Source organism: Aphis gossypii, chromosome 2 (genome assembly GCF_020184175.1).
Source record: "Aphis gossypii isolate Hap1 chromosome 2, ASM2018417v2, whole genome shotgun sequence".
NCBI lineage: Eukaryota > Metazoa > Arthropoda > Insecta > Hemiptera > Aphididae > Aphis > Aphis gossypii.
In genome coordinates this window covers 87,525,478-87,539,727 of record NC_065531.1, presented here as the reverse complement: position 1 = coordinate 87,539,727, position 14,250 = coordinate 87,525,478, and the positions used below count along the sequence as shown (strand labels likewise).

The following is a 14,250-nucleotide window of genomic DNA, read 5'->3' as shown; positions in this document are numbered from 1 at the left end:
ACAAAAATAATATCAAACTCTGATATTAAAATATTTAAGCAATTATATTTATATATTATATATTCTAATAATATAGTAAATGATATATTATTAAAATAGATTTAGATTTTATAATGATATTATACATGTTTAACGTTTATATTAATGATTGTTTTATTACTTTTATATTTAATTTTCGATCGATTAAAAGATTATTACAATTTAGTGTATTTTTCATTTAAAATAATTTATCCAAGTACCTATTGAATTTAATAAATATAAATTTGAATATCTATTGAAATACACTATTATTAACATAATATGATTATAATAAATAATAACTGATTCTCTTGAATTTTTTATTATTTTTGACCATTCCAGTGAATTCCTGGGTATTACCACTAAGTTATGTATCTGAAAATTACTAAACTCTAAATTTATTATAAAATATACGTTATACAAAATATATGTTATTTTGTATTGGTATTAATTTATTAAACTATTATGTATAACCATCGTGTAATAATATATGTTATGTAGTAGCATATTTGAAGGCGTCCGTGCAAAAACCGGACAGCTCCATTTTTTTTCAAAATCGGGTTTTAATTGAATTTGATAAAGCAAAAAATTACGAGTTTATCGGTACAAGAACGAGACAAATCCAACAACTAGTATAGGAAATATAACGTATTTGGAGCTGTCTTGTTTATTTTTTCCGTCGAAAAACAAGGTAGCTCCGGAGCTATCTGGTTTTTTCCATGAACTTTTGCCACGTTATCTACACTCCATAATATTATCCTGTTGACGGTACTATCATTATAACTAATATAATAATATTGTTCTATATTGTATGATAAATGATAATATAATATAATTCGTTATTTTTATCGTTATAAATTTCTGGGGAAAAACCCAGGTAACTCCAAAAATTTTAGGTTAGAATTAGCCCTCATTTCAAATCAAAAACGAAAATCGAATCACCTACTGTGGCATATTTTTCATCGTGGTCTAACATATCTAAATTGATATCAACATTAGTTTTATCTTAAACTCAATATTTTTAAAATGGTTTTTTATGGCTCCTGAACAATTACTAAAAATGGAGCTGTCTGGTTTTTGCACGGACGCCTTCATTTACGAAGTTAGATTAAGGAAGTATATCTTACCTCTCGAAGAAATCCTGAATACACCACTGATTTTAAGATTATGTAATTTAAAAGATATAATAAAAATTAAATCAAAATTAAATTAAACTTTTAGCTATATCTTTATTTACTATTTTTTTATTAACTAACTAAATAAATTATGATATTTTAAGTTATGATATACTAAATTGAAATAATAAGTCTATATTAACGATAAGATCATCTAGTCACACACGAAACATTTTGTTACCAGACAGGAATATTCATGCTCAAAATGTCATTATAATAATTTATAAATATATAAACAATTATAAGTGATGCAAACCTAATGTAAAATACTTTCGATTCCTCGAATCCAGAATCCAAGTACCTTGCACACTCATAATTTTTTTATTTTATTATTTAAGAAATATTAACAGAAATTATTATATCTAAATTATTATAATATATAAATTGAATTAAAACAATACTAATCGATTTAGTCAATGGTTCATTCCATTAAATTTACTACTGTGAGAACGTTATTTATCTATATAAATTATTAATATGAGTAAAAAATTCATGACTTTTTTTTTTGATCAACAAAATACAACTAAGTAGGTAGTATAGTATTCTGTATTTATATCTATTTTTCGTGTTTTATTGCATTATTACTTAATGATAATTTAATTTTATATTTATTATTTTTACATTACCTGCAGCGTATACAGTGTCGTAATTATTTTAATAAACTTTCGTCCATACTCCATAGAATAAAAATTACATCTGTGACAATGCAAGAGTATCTGAGTTAAATTGACTAAAGAACGGAAAATTTCATAATTTTACGTCAAAGGTTTCTTTAAATATTTTATTAAACAATTCTTTTTTTATTTATTTTCCATATGAGTGGACACCGAATAAAATTAAGTGATGTCATTTACGAAAAGATCCAAAGAAAAAATTAATTTTGATGTGATGAGTAAAACGGGTTTAAAAGTTGTGAGGCGTTTTAAAATCTGTCTTCAGTATATATGTTAGGACAGAAATGGAACTGCATACAAGCATAAACAGTTCACATGTTATAAATACCATGGTTCGCGTGATCTTTGTGCTCGCAAACACGCACAAATGCATAATGGATTCGGAACTTAGTACTCTGGTAAATGCAAAAATGCAATAATTTAATAATGTAATAAGTGAAAAATACCACAATACAGGTATTAACAATTATTACCGATTAAATATTGTAGTTGATTATGTATATTGAATATGTATTATGTATACATTTTATATTTCAACATTGTATTTGAATGATATATATGTTACGATCAAAGTATATAATTTTGATACTATAATACAATGTCCGGGCACTATGCACAATGCTCGTCATATTTGGGCAAATCTGAATTTGTTTTTTAAATTTGGTTAAATTGCCCGGACATTGTAATACAATCGACGGACATTGTATACAATGTCCAATCGTTTGTGGGCAATGTACATTTTTATAAATAAGTGTTGACGTCTACGACTGCGTCTGTAAAGTATATATATTTACTCACCCATGGTTCATACAACGATAACGATGATAGACTGCAGGCTGTTTGTAACATTAGTTATAGCCGATTCTGTGTAATATAGTTTCGATATCTTTAATCATAATATAATAATTTAGTTTACATCACGGAATTAAGTGTTCTCCTTATAAGGCTATGTTTGGCACACGGGCAAAAATAGGTTTGAAATCTACTTCTTTACCAGCAAGTATTATATATAAACTTAAGTCTGATGAAGATTTTAGAAATCGCGCTAAATTCTATACAGACCACTATTGAAAAAAATGTTGAAAAATAAATTGTTGATGCGTCTTGTGAAGAAAATATAGATATTAATGAAGAACCAGCTAATATTTTACAATCAATACAGGAAATGATAATTTAAAAAAGAAGTGAATCGTCACATAGATAATTTGAAAGTTTGAGCTTTAAAAATGAAAACTAACCCGAAAATCGACTTCATGATAGTAAAATTAAAATACCTGATGTTTATAAAGCACATCTGTAATACATTTTAGGAGTCATTATGTTTGGTAATTTTGATAATGTATTTTCATTTTTATTTGTTATAATTAAATTCTGATTTTTTCAATAAAAAACAGTTATTATGAAATTGATACCACTGAAGGTAAACTTCAACAACTTTACACTAGAAACCAATTTGAAATAATATATGCAAAGAGTCCAGATTGAAACAGTATCAATATAATACTAAAAAAGCGACTAGACAATTTTCGAATCTTGGCAGTTGACGGTCAAGGATATAACAAGTGTAACTGTAAACAACAATATAAAACAAATAAATACAAATGTATATGTAAGATTGTGGGAAAACTATGTACTCGTATATCTAAATACTATAATAGCTTGAGTTGCAAAAATAAATACAAACTGGTTAACATTCATATTTTATAAAAATAAATAATTGCAAATTATTGAGAAAACAAAAACTATTTTATACATTTTTAATTAATTAATTATAATTTTTCCACTATGCTCTGGTCATTCTGTACAATGCCTGGGCAAATTGTATAATTGACCACATTGTCCATTGAAATTGGGCACTGTGTACATTATCCGGACATAGTACTACAGTCTACAACACCCGATTATACACTTTAGTCGTAAAATAATATATAGTATAAAGAATAAAATATATTATATAAAATCATTTCTATTGATAATTTTTGTAAATATTTAATTTGCTTATATCTAATTATTATGGTAAAATGATAAAACTATATTTACGTATAGGTATTATATTAGTTTAAACGATAACTAAACATCAGTCGATCTGAAAACATCAAAGAGAATATTATTTAAAAAATACGTAAAATATATGATGTTTTGTATAAACTGTATACAATTATAGATCATCGAATCTCAAAATGTATACAAAAAAATATTTGCATAATGTTCTTAAAATTGTTTTTAAATATGTCTATAATTATTATATATAATTAAATAAGAATTTAAATTTTAAAGCATCATGTTTATGTATTAGGTAATGCTAAAATTTGCATACTTGTATAATATTTCAAGAACCATATTAAAGAATATAGCAAAATTTAAATATAGTAGCAGAAAATGTATTTTAGAATCAAGAAGTAAAATCTAAGATATTAAACATTTTTGATAAGTACATTTTATAATTTTTTGAGATTTTTTGATTTACTTATAAAATTATTTATCGTGTATCAATAAAACTATGTAAAACACAAAAGTTAAAAATTAATTGACTAAAAGACAGTGGAGTATCCATGGTAGGGGGGGGGGGGTAATAGGGTAAATACCCCACTTTGAGCTTTTTATATACAAATTTATTACATTGTGACTTGTGAGAAATACAAGCCGCCTCTGCAAGAAGATATGTCAAATTTATAATTTTTTGAATTACAAATTGTGTTCAAAAATAATTCTGTTTCAATTATTTTATATTTGTATCTCAAAACATTTAATATAATAAAATATATTAATATTTTATAATACATCATGGGCCATTATTGATATTATAATAAAATAGCAAAATTGATCTCATCTTAAACATAACCACAAAGAATACATTTTAATACATAAGTCATAGTTATTATATATTATATCATAGTATCAGTTATAGTTATAGATAATCAAAGCTATGAATTTTCCTTTGTTCTCTCTATACCTAATAAAAGAAGATTAAGGAACTAAGTACGGTCAATAATTTATTATTTTACAGAATTTCTAATGGTATACAGTATACAGTATACACATATTATATATTGCATGCATTTTTATGAAAGTGCATTTTGCAATAAATTGTCTTCAACAAATATTCTTATTTAAATTTATTTTATATAAATTTTAATTCGTTATTATTGTTTCTTTTTTTCTTCAATCATTCAGATTATAGTTTTTTTCTATAATTTTTATTATCAAATGACTTTTTTCTGAATTGTTTTAGATCGTTATTATCAATATAATATGGCTACTTGATTCAAAAATAAAAATATTACCTACTCACCTAATAATTTTGACTGTTAGCTTTTAACAATATAATTTATATTAATAAGAATGATAACAAACGTAACTTTGATAAAAGTGAATTGCATGATATATTTTTTAATTATAATTTGGCATTCACTTTCATATTTTTACAATCGTGCACCTAACCTTTGAGGGTTTCATACTTTGTACTGCATACTGTGCAAGTGCCATCATCTCTCATTCATGACAATTAATTCCTATAATAGTAGGACTAGGATTAAGAGACAGACGTATTTTAGAGTGTTGGCAATTTTTCGCCGACTCGTACAACGGCTAACTATTTTTTTGATAATCGTAAGAGTTAAGATATTATAATATTACGTCATAAATCGTGTACGACAATAATATTATCATTAGTACTATCATTGTTGTTATCATTAAGGTCTCCGGTGGCGGGTGAGGGTACGAACGAACGAACGATGAGCATAATATTAATATATTATTATTATGGTCGTGCCTGAGCGAGTCGAGCGAATGACGTGGGGGAAGCGAGTAAAAACGGTACACCGCGACGACGACGGGGTCGCAACGTTCGGGGACTGTCGGCCTCGGTCGTGCGGCGACGGCGCGGTCGATGGGTTGAAAAAAACAACAAAAACGGAACGAAAAAAATACATATATAACGTAATACGACCACCGCCGCCAGCGCTCACGAGGTAGGCGCTGCCGCCGCTTTGCCGAGGCAACGACCAGCGAGGCAGCAGCGCGGGCAGCGGCGGTGGCGGCGGCAATAGTCCTCGCACGAACCCCACCACATTCGGGTCGCGTACAATCATGCGTCCCAAGCTGGAGCGCGTCGTTACCGCGACCGCAGTCTCGTCCCCGTGATAACGCCGACGACATCGTTTTGCTATCGGTAACGCCGTCAACGCGATTAAAAAAACACTGTCACTTTGTTTCGTTTCGTAGTTCGGTCGGTACGGTAATAACAACAACAATATTATTATATCGAAGCGACATGTCGTCGTCGCTGTCGATCACGAACGACCGTAACAATTATTATCGTCGTCGCCGCCGCGTGAGTGTAACGACAACCACAGATGACGAAACGACAATATAATAATATATACTAAAAAACAGATCGGTAGGTGCATTTTTAATTATCTTATCGCAGCTTCGTTAAATAATAAAATAATTTCGCGACTCATAATAACATCATTTGACCAGCGCGCGCGTGTCGAGTAACGACTGTCGTAGACAACCAGACTCGAAGTCTCATTCTCGGTGGAAATGGTCACGAAGAAAGATTGAACTGGTTGACTAGTGGCTACGAATAAGATAATAATAATTTTAATATTACTGTGAGTGATAAAACACACACCACATATCCGTTCCCGCCTACTGATTATCTAACTTCTTGGTCCGGTTCTCGGGGCAAATTTTATGAACTCGACCCATGATTATCTTTATTAATGTAAACTCAGCTCGGAAATCGTAGATACCTATTACAAGAAGGTCGATTTTTACACTTGGTTCCTCATTTTTTTTTTTTAAATAAATTACAATTTAATATGAGAATATTAAATAACGTACGTCTTATCATGGACAATATTAGTTGTTAAAGTATAGGTAGTCTTAACAATTAGTTTAATTTCGTATTGCAGTTTTGTTACGATGTTTTAATGCTATTATTCAACTGTCACAATATTATTGTCATTTTAATCAAATAATTTTTGAAGGATAATGAGAATCGTCTCTTCGTGTCCTCTGAGCTTTGCGTAATTCTTAATGGTTTTCTATAGTATTATAAGGTAATACCTAAATAATTATACCTATCTAAGAAAATCAGAATGCTTTCTTTTTATTTGAGCTGAGTTTATACTCGTTCGTGAATTATTTTTACCTGTTAAATATCTGGACCGAGTTAACAATTGCCCGATTCTCAAAATCGTCGTTTGGTATAACCTACCCATTCCAAGTAAATTCCTAATAATATTTAATTTATTATATTCACAGAACAATTCCCTCTTTATACATTTTAAAAACACTTAACACGCAACATAATGTTATTATATTCTAAAGTTAATATACAAAATAATATTATGTAGGTACAATTTAGGAATAATGATTAATTTCAACGTTTATTATACACTGGACAGGCTTATTATTTAAATAATTACTTACTAAAACGTGGAATGAATAGTGTACGTATTAGTCCTAGCCCCCAGCCTCTAAGGAGTCAGTATTAATCTTAGTTAATAATTTCTGTGCATCCACTTTCTCACTAAATTTAGATAAAAGTTCTAAGCTAACCAGGATTCAATGATTGTTTCTTAATGTATCTAAATTTAGCCATTTTATACCGATGGGTAGTGGTAAAATATTGAACTCATTAACAAGTATCTAGAATATTATTATTGCTGTAGGTATGTAGTAATAGTGATGGACAATTCTTCAAAGTGAAACGATTTAAATTGGATTGAAAAAATCGAACTAAAAAAAATATACTTGGTAGTCACATTTCCGGGCAAAACGACTTTCTGGAGTTCTGCACAAACTACACGTTATCGTTACCTATCTACGTAGGATGTTTAGATAGAAGAATTTTGGTTAAATCGATTTAAACCCATGTTGAAACTTAAATTATTGGATACGGTGATGCATTTGGGAGGAGGTATGAGCGTACACTTGCACTCGCACTTCGCAGACAATAGTCAGAATTATTTTATTTTATAGGTAACACAATATAATGCAATCTAAGTAATAATCCGAGGTAATAATCTTGTTAAATCATAGACCACTTTAATAATTATTCTATTATTTTCAAAATAATTGTAAAATGATAAGTACCATGTATGAACTTTAATTTTCTGCAATAACCCTAGCTAGAATAACAATAATAAACCGTAATTATTTTTTATTTTGGTGTCTATTTGTGTATAATAAACTGTTGTTATTCATGTTGAAAAATAAATACCTAATAATATACTAATATATTTATTAATTTTCTAATTAAAATAATTTTATTTTTTTTATTAGGTAGGTATAAATGGTTAATTTTGTTGATTTTAATGTGCATTTTGGTTAATAAGTAGGTAAGATTAGGTTAGGTTAGGTTACTTACTCGTATTGGTCCCGACTACAATACAGTGATTTTATGGTTCATGGCGATTTAACGACTTATATAAAATTTTAATTTGATAAAAATCTTTATTTTTTACTTATTATGCAGTAGTGGTGGTAAAATATTATTAAGAAATTTAAGGCGTTGAGAGAAAGCCCCCCACATATGTGTAAATTACATTAAAAAATTGCACCCTCATAAGTTTCTACCAAGTGTTATCTATGATTGAATATCTACTGAAGAATAAAATGCACTCTTGATGAGGGTTTTAATCGACGATTGTGTTAATAAATAATATTTACAATTTATTATTTACCTAGTTATAGATACCTATTATCTATGTTATTTAAATAATTTCTTTTTTTTAATTCACGGCAAGTTTTGTACAACTAGTACGACACAACGACCAACATTGTTATCATTAGACTTATTATTTAGTAGGTACATAATATAATATGGACTGCCCATTATCGCTGTGGATAACGTTGAAATGTAATACAGTGTATTATAACTTCAATAATGATTTTTAATCATTGAAATTGAACTCTGATGTTCGTGTTAATGATTCAAAAAAAAAAAAAAAATCCTAAAAACAGACATTTTTTCATCATCGATCGTAATTTTTCACCTAAAAAGAGAGAGTTCAATGACAAATTTGTATTTGCAGCTAAAAACATAAAAGTCGTAATTCAATTAATAATTCTTAAAGTTATAATATTTTAATAAATACGAAATTGAAACTAATTAAATGTGTTCATTCTCTTATTCTCCTTTTTGTACAAATATTAAATATTGAAATAAAATTTAATAAAAAGTACTATTTTTCGGATTAGTTAAGTAATAAGTTACCATAGGTTAAATAACTTGGTGCCAAAATAAGTTTATAGTTTTTATTAAGACATAATTTTTCATTACGTTCATGTCTGTAATTTATCTAAAAAAAAAAAGCATTGTTATATAGGTACCTAAAAAAAAATAAAAATTGAAAAATAAATACAAATAAACAATATTATACAATTGTTTTTCATTGAGTATAGGTACCTTATTGATATATTTTTATTCGATAATACAGTCGAATGTACAATTTGGATTACACGTGATACCTATTATTCATTTATCATTTAAAATAAGTACTCATTGACTATTGAAGTTTTTTCTCAATTTTGCTATTTCAAAGCCTCGAATTTATTGACCTTTTTTTACATTGCTGCGTTGAAATCAATCGAAATCGTAGTTGTTCTATTATAAAAAATAAAACCCGCCATTTCTGAAGTTGGTTTATCAACAAAAATATATTTTCTAAAATAAAATTTTATACTAAAAATAACTTAATTAAGTACATCATATACCTATTATCATTTTTTTTTATCATATTATGATACCAATAGTATATTTTAAAATAAATTTGATTTAGAAAACAAACAAAAAAAAATCACTAAGACTACCTATTATTTTTTGTTTTAAATTTACAAATAAATTAAAAATTAACTTTGCTCATTTTTGACATAATTTTTTATCACTATTTGTTATATTTTTATTTAAATATATACCTATGCTTTTATTACATTTATTTATATATATACTACCGTTTATTTTACTTCTAAACATTTAGATGGCTTAATTAAATATCATTTTTTTAGTTACTTTGAAGTCCTGATTAATTTTTTTATTAATAGTGGAACTACAAAAATATTAAATTTTATATTAATCTCAATCAGAATCAAAATGCTCTAACTAGGTAATATATTATTTAATATTTTAATTTTAGAAATTGTTGGTAATTTTTTTATAACTAGTGATAAGAATTAACATTGAATAGATAAACTTAAAAATAATTCCTCTAAAATAATTATAAACGAGATTATAAAGTTATCAGATTTAGTTTTAATATAAAAGATGAAGTGATGTGATACGTATGCAGGTAGTTGTATAAATGAATTAGTACGTAAATTTTCGAATGATTATACTATTCGATTTTTCAATAACTATTACTTCAATCATTTGATATTTTTATGTTAAAAATGTTTAACGCATTCATTATACTTTGACTTTTATTTATGTTTCATGTTTTATACATATATTTTGCTTTATACTCAAATTCATTTATGTAGTTATCAACTTTACTAATTGCTATGTAGATAGTTGTATATAATGTACCTAAACCATTTTTTCCAAGCACTTGTTTTTTTCTTAAAATACGAAATTAAATTCTATTAAATAACATTTAGTTATTATTAACTTAAAAGTTTTGGAGAATTGTCTACATTTTTAGTCGACGTCTTCAAACAACACTTTGAATAGCATATAGTTTTACAAAGCTGAGTGTTGTCTACTTACAAGTATTGATGCTGAAAGATATGAAGACACTACTATAGTCGAGGCTATCCATGTATTTAATATTCATTACAAGTTGTATTTAATAAACGAACTGAATTGTATTTATCTATTTATATTTCTCCAATAAAACGAACATTTTATTTAATTTTAATTTTATGTGTAATGCACAACAACCTGATTAATAATAAAATTAATAGCATAATAAAAATATTCTCAATTATTACTACAGTATGCATGGATTATGATATATATTATATTATATTATATTATAAATATATTTCGATAGTTTTAGATTCTGAACGGGGTGATGAATGTATTGATTCTACAATGATGTGTGTTTTTTTATTTTTATTTTTTTTTGTGTCTGTCTACAACATAACTATTTGAAATAATGCTTCAATTTCAAATTTCGGGAGTGGTTTCCGATGGCCATGTGAATATACTTGGTGCATTATAGAAGTTAAAAGTAAACATTTTTCAACAGCTTTCCAAAAAATCGAAAAAAAAATTGACGGAAAAACGGGAATTTTTACGCAAAACAAGTTTTTGACCAAAACAATTTTTTTATATGATTGTAACTTAAAAACTAATCACTATAAATACTTGACATTTTTACCAAATGTTTATACTAGTATTATCTGTATACAACTAAATTTTCAAAATATTTTGACTTTTTTTTGAGTTATTTATAGACAACCACAATTTTTGATTTGTCTGAGAATTTTTTTTTTGAAGTGTCAATAAAAAAATGTTGGATGGCCAAAAACTTGAAAATTTAATACAAGGTTCCTTATGATTTGTTCGTATTGTAGTTAAAAAAAATCAAAAATCGTTAGCCATAATTTTTTTTATAAGCGCTTATTATTCAAAAACGTAAAAGTCGTATCAAAGTCGTAGATACTTGAAAATGTCACCAGTTATTTAGATTAGCATTTTCTTTACATAATTTAATTTTCAAAATATTTTGACTTTTTTTTGGCTATTTATAGACAATTGAAATTTTCGATTTTTCTGAGAATTTTTTTTTTTTTTTTGATGTGTCGATACCTTTTTTTGGCCAAATAAAAATACTTGAAAACTTTATACAAAGTTCCTCATAAGTTATTCTTATAGTGATTAAAAAATTATAAGAATACATAGGCACAATTTTTTTTATTAGCATTTGAAGTTCAAGTATTGACAAAATTTCATTAAAATTATAAATACTCGCAAAATATTTTGCAAGTGTATAATTCATAAAATTTTTTGTATGAGTAGCTAAGAGTTGAAAATTTAATACAAGATTTCCCGTAAGTTTAGCTTACAATAATTATTATAAAAGAACTTAAATATAGGTGTATTCAGGCTATTTAAACATATAAACCACCTTTTTTCCCTAAATTACATCCTGCGTTGACAAATCATCTTCATTTAGAATCGTTTTTCGTTTACAGCAATGATACTTATCATTGGATTCAAATTGAACACTCCTATAGGCTATAATATTTAATAGTGATCCACACAGCACCTAATGTACAGCAGAACGGTACCCACTTACTTGCTTTTTTCTATAATAACAACTGAATGTTGAGTATTGCATTATTAAATTAGGTATTATATTTTTTGCAAACTTATAATAAATCATAGTAGGTACTTGGTACTTACAAACAATTTATTTTTATGTTTTATTTATGCTATTTTTGAATAATTAATTAGACTATAATATTATAATACCTAAAATGAATAATTTAGTAGTAAGTTACAACTACTTTGAGTGAAAACCGGTAGAAAAAAAGGGAAAAGTTAAAAATATGCACATTTACGAAAGTTTTCTCTTGTTCGGTACTTTTAAAAAATAACTAGCAAAAAAATCACTGACCAAATATGCCATACATACCAGTTTTAATAGGTTATTAAAATTATTTTATTTTATATTTATTTAAAATGTTAACTATCTATATTTGACACCTTCAAAAGATAAACATCATTTATAGGTACATTTTTAGGGTTAAAAAACATTTGCTAAACATCTACATATGCTTATTGAATAACAGTTATATTTATAAACAAAATTATAGATGTGATCAAAAAATATATACAATTTATAAATACAAACAGCTGATGACATTTGTTTCCTATCAATTTAAATTACTCTATTAACTCTTTATAAGTAGCTAATAATTGTTATTAAACTAAATTTATACTCAACTGGATAATCTATAGGTAATACAATTTTTACTAGCAGTGTACAGGTGTAGTACTACAAGCTAAATATTAAGAACTTCTAAATCTTAATTAAAATATAATATAATTTTTATTGTTAAAATATTTTGTATGTTAGTAAGTTAATACTAAATGATTTAGTATCATTATTAATTTAAATCAAGCTTTTGAAAGTATAATATAACATGCTTACATGCCAAATTTATACTATTAACAAAAAATGATACCTACAATTTAGGTTTATGTATGCGATGTATAGGTACTAACTACTGAGTAAACCAAAATAAAATCAATTATATTAACCCCATCACAATTTAGTTATACCTGCGTTTGTCAACTTTTAATATACAATAACATTCATAAAAGTACATAATATCATAATTTCATTTTTTTTTTTAATTTTCGTGTTGTAAATTGCAGATCACCAAGTGAAGCGCAATGGCCTCATCAGTAGCAATATCGTCAATAATATTTTTAACATGCTTGGCATGTTATTACAATAGTCTTTATTGCGACTTTGTCTTTGATGATATTAGTGCTATTAAAGACAACCGTGATTTAAAACCTCAAACTCCTGTATGGAACATATTTTACAACGATTTTTGGGGCACGCCAATGCATAAGGTAAAAAATTAATTAACGCATAATTATATGTATTTCTGTTTTAATACAAACCAATAAACAATAGTATGTAATTTCTTATTGATTTTAAAACATATAAGTACACTAAGGGTTGCATTATTTTTATTTCATATGGACGTATTTACGTATTTAACAATTTTTTTCAGGAACAAAGCCATAAGTCATATCGACCTTTAACAGTTTTAACCTTTAGATGGAATTACATGATCCATCAGTTGGAACCTATGGGATATCACCTTGTAAACATACTACTTCATGCCATAACAAGTGTTCTCTATTATAGGTAAGTTTTAATAATGTATTCAATAACATAATAATTGTTATAACCAAAATTTAGGTAAAATTAAATTTAGGAAAAACATTTCTTGTGTAATCAAAGTATAAAGGATTGTAATAATTTTATTATTTTTTTGTGGTACAAATCTCATTAACTATTACAACTTTGTATTCACACACGTAAATCTGAGAGGTCTAGCTGTGTAGATTACAAAATGTGTAGAATTTGACCCCGTACAAAATACTCCTTCCATGATAAAATTATTAATCCCAGCAACAGTATCCGAAAAGCAAAACTTTATGAAAACTTTGCACCTCCAAAAACCACTATGGGCCCTAGAACTTTGAACGGTTCTATACCTTAGAATTCCAGATTCCTTATAATTTACATTTATCCTTTTCTACATTAATAATTATCCAAGTATACATTTATTTTGTATTAAACCAATGTATCTATATGTATAATACACAATAGTTTTAATTTAAATATTAAATACGTGTTAAATGTGTTTAAAAATACTTTTCGGCAAACCTAACTCAAAATAAA

General features: G+C 26.5%; 1 protein-coding gene across 2 annotated transcripts in view; it reads left to right on the top strand.

Annotated features, from left to right (window-relative positions):
* The first annotated feature begins 5,911 nt into the window (after positions 1-5,911).
* LOC114119220 (protein O-mannosyl-transferase Tmtc3) overlaps positions 5,912-14,250 on the top strand; it is a 50,901-nt gene continuing 42,562 nt past the window's right edge. The window contains exons 1-3 of one of the 2 annotated variants that reach the window (XM_027980720.2): positions 5,912-6,266; positions 13,206-13,409; positions 13,574-13,710. In XM_027980720.2, coding sequence (XP_027836521.2) covers positions 13,224-13,409; positions 13,574-13,710 — 323 coding nt within the window. In that variant the 5' untranslated portion in view covers positions 5,912-6,266; positions 13,206-13,223. Of the gene's footprint in view, positions 6,267-6,311; positions 6,484-13,205; positions 13,410-13,573; positions 13,711-14,250 lie in introns of those variants that run through there. The other variant, XM_050199409.1, reaches the window with a different exon arrangement.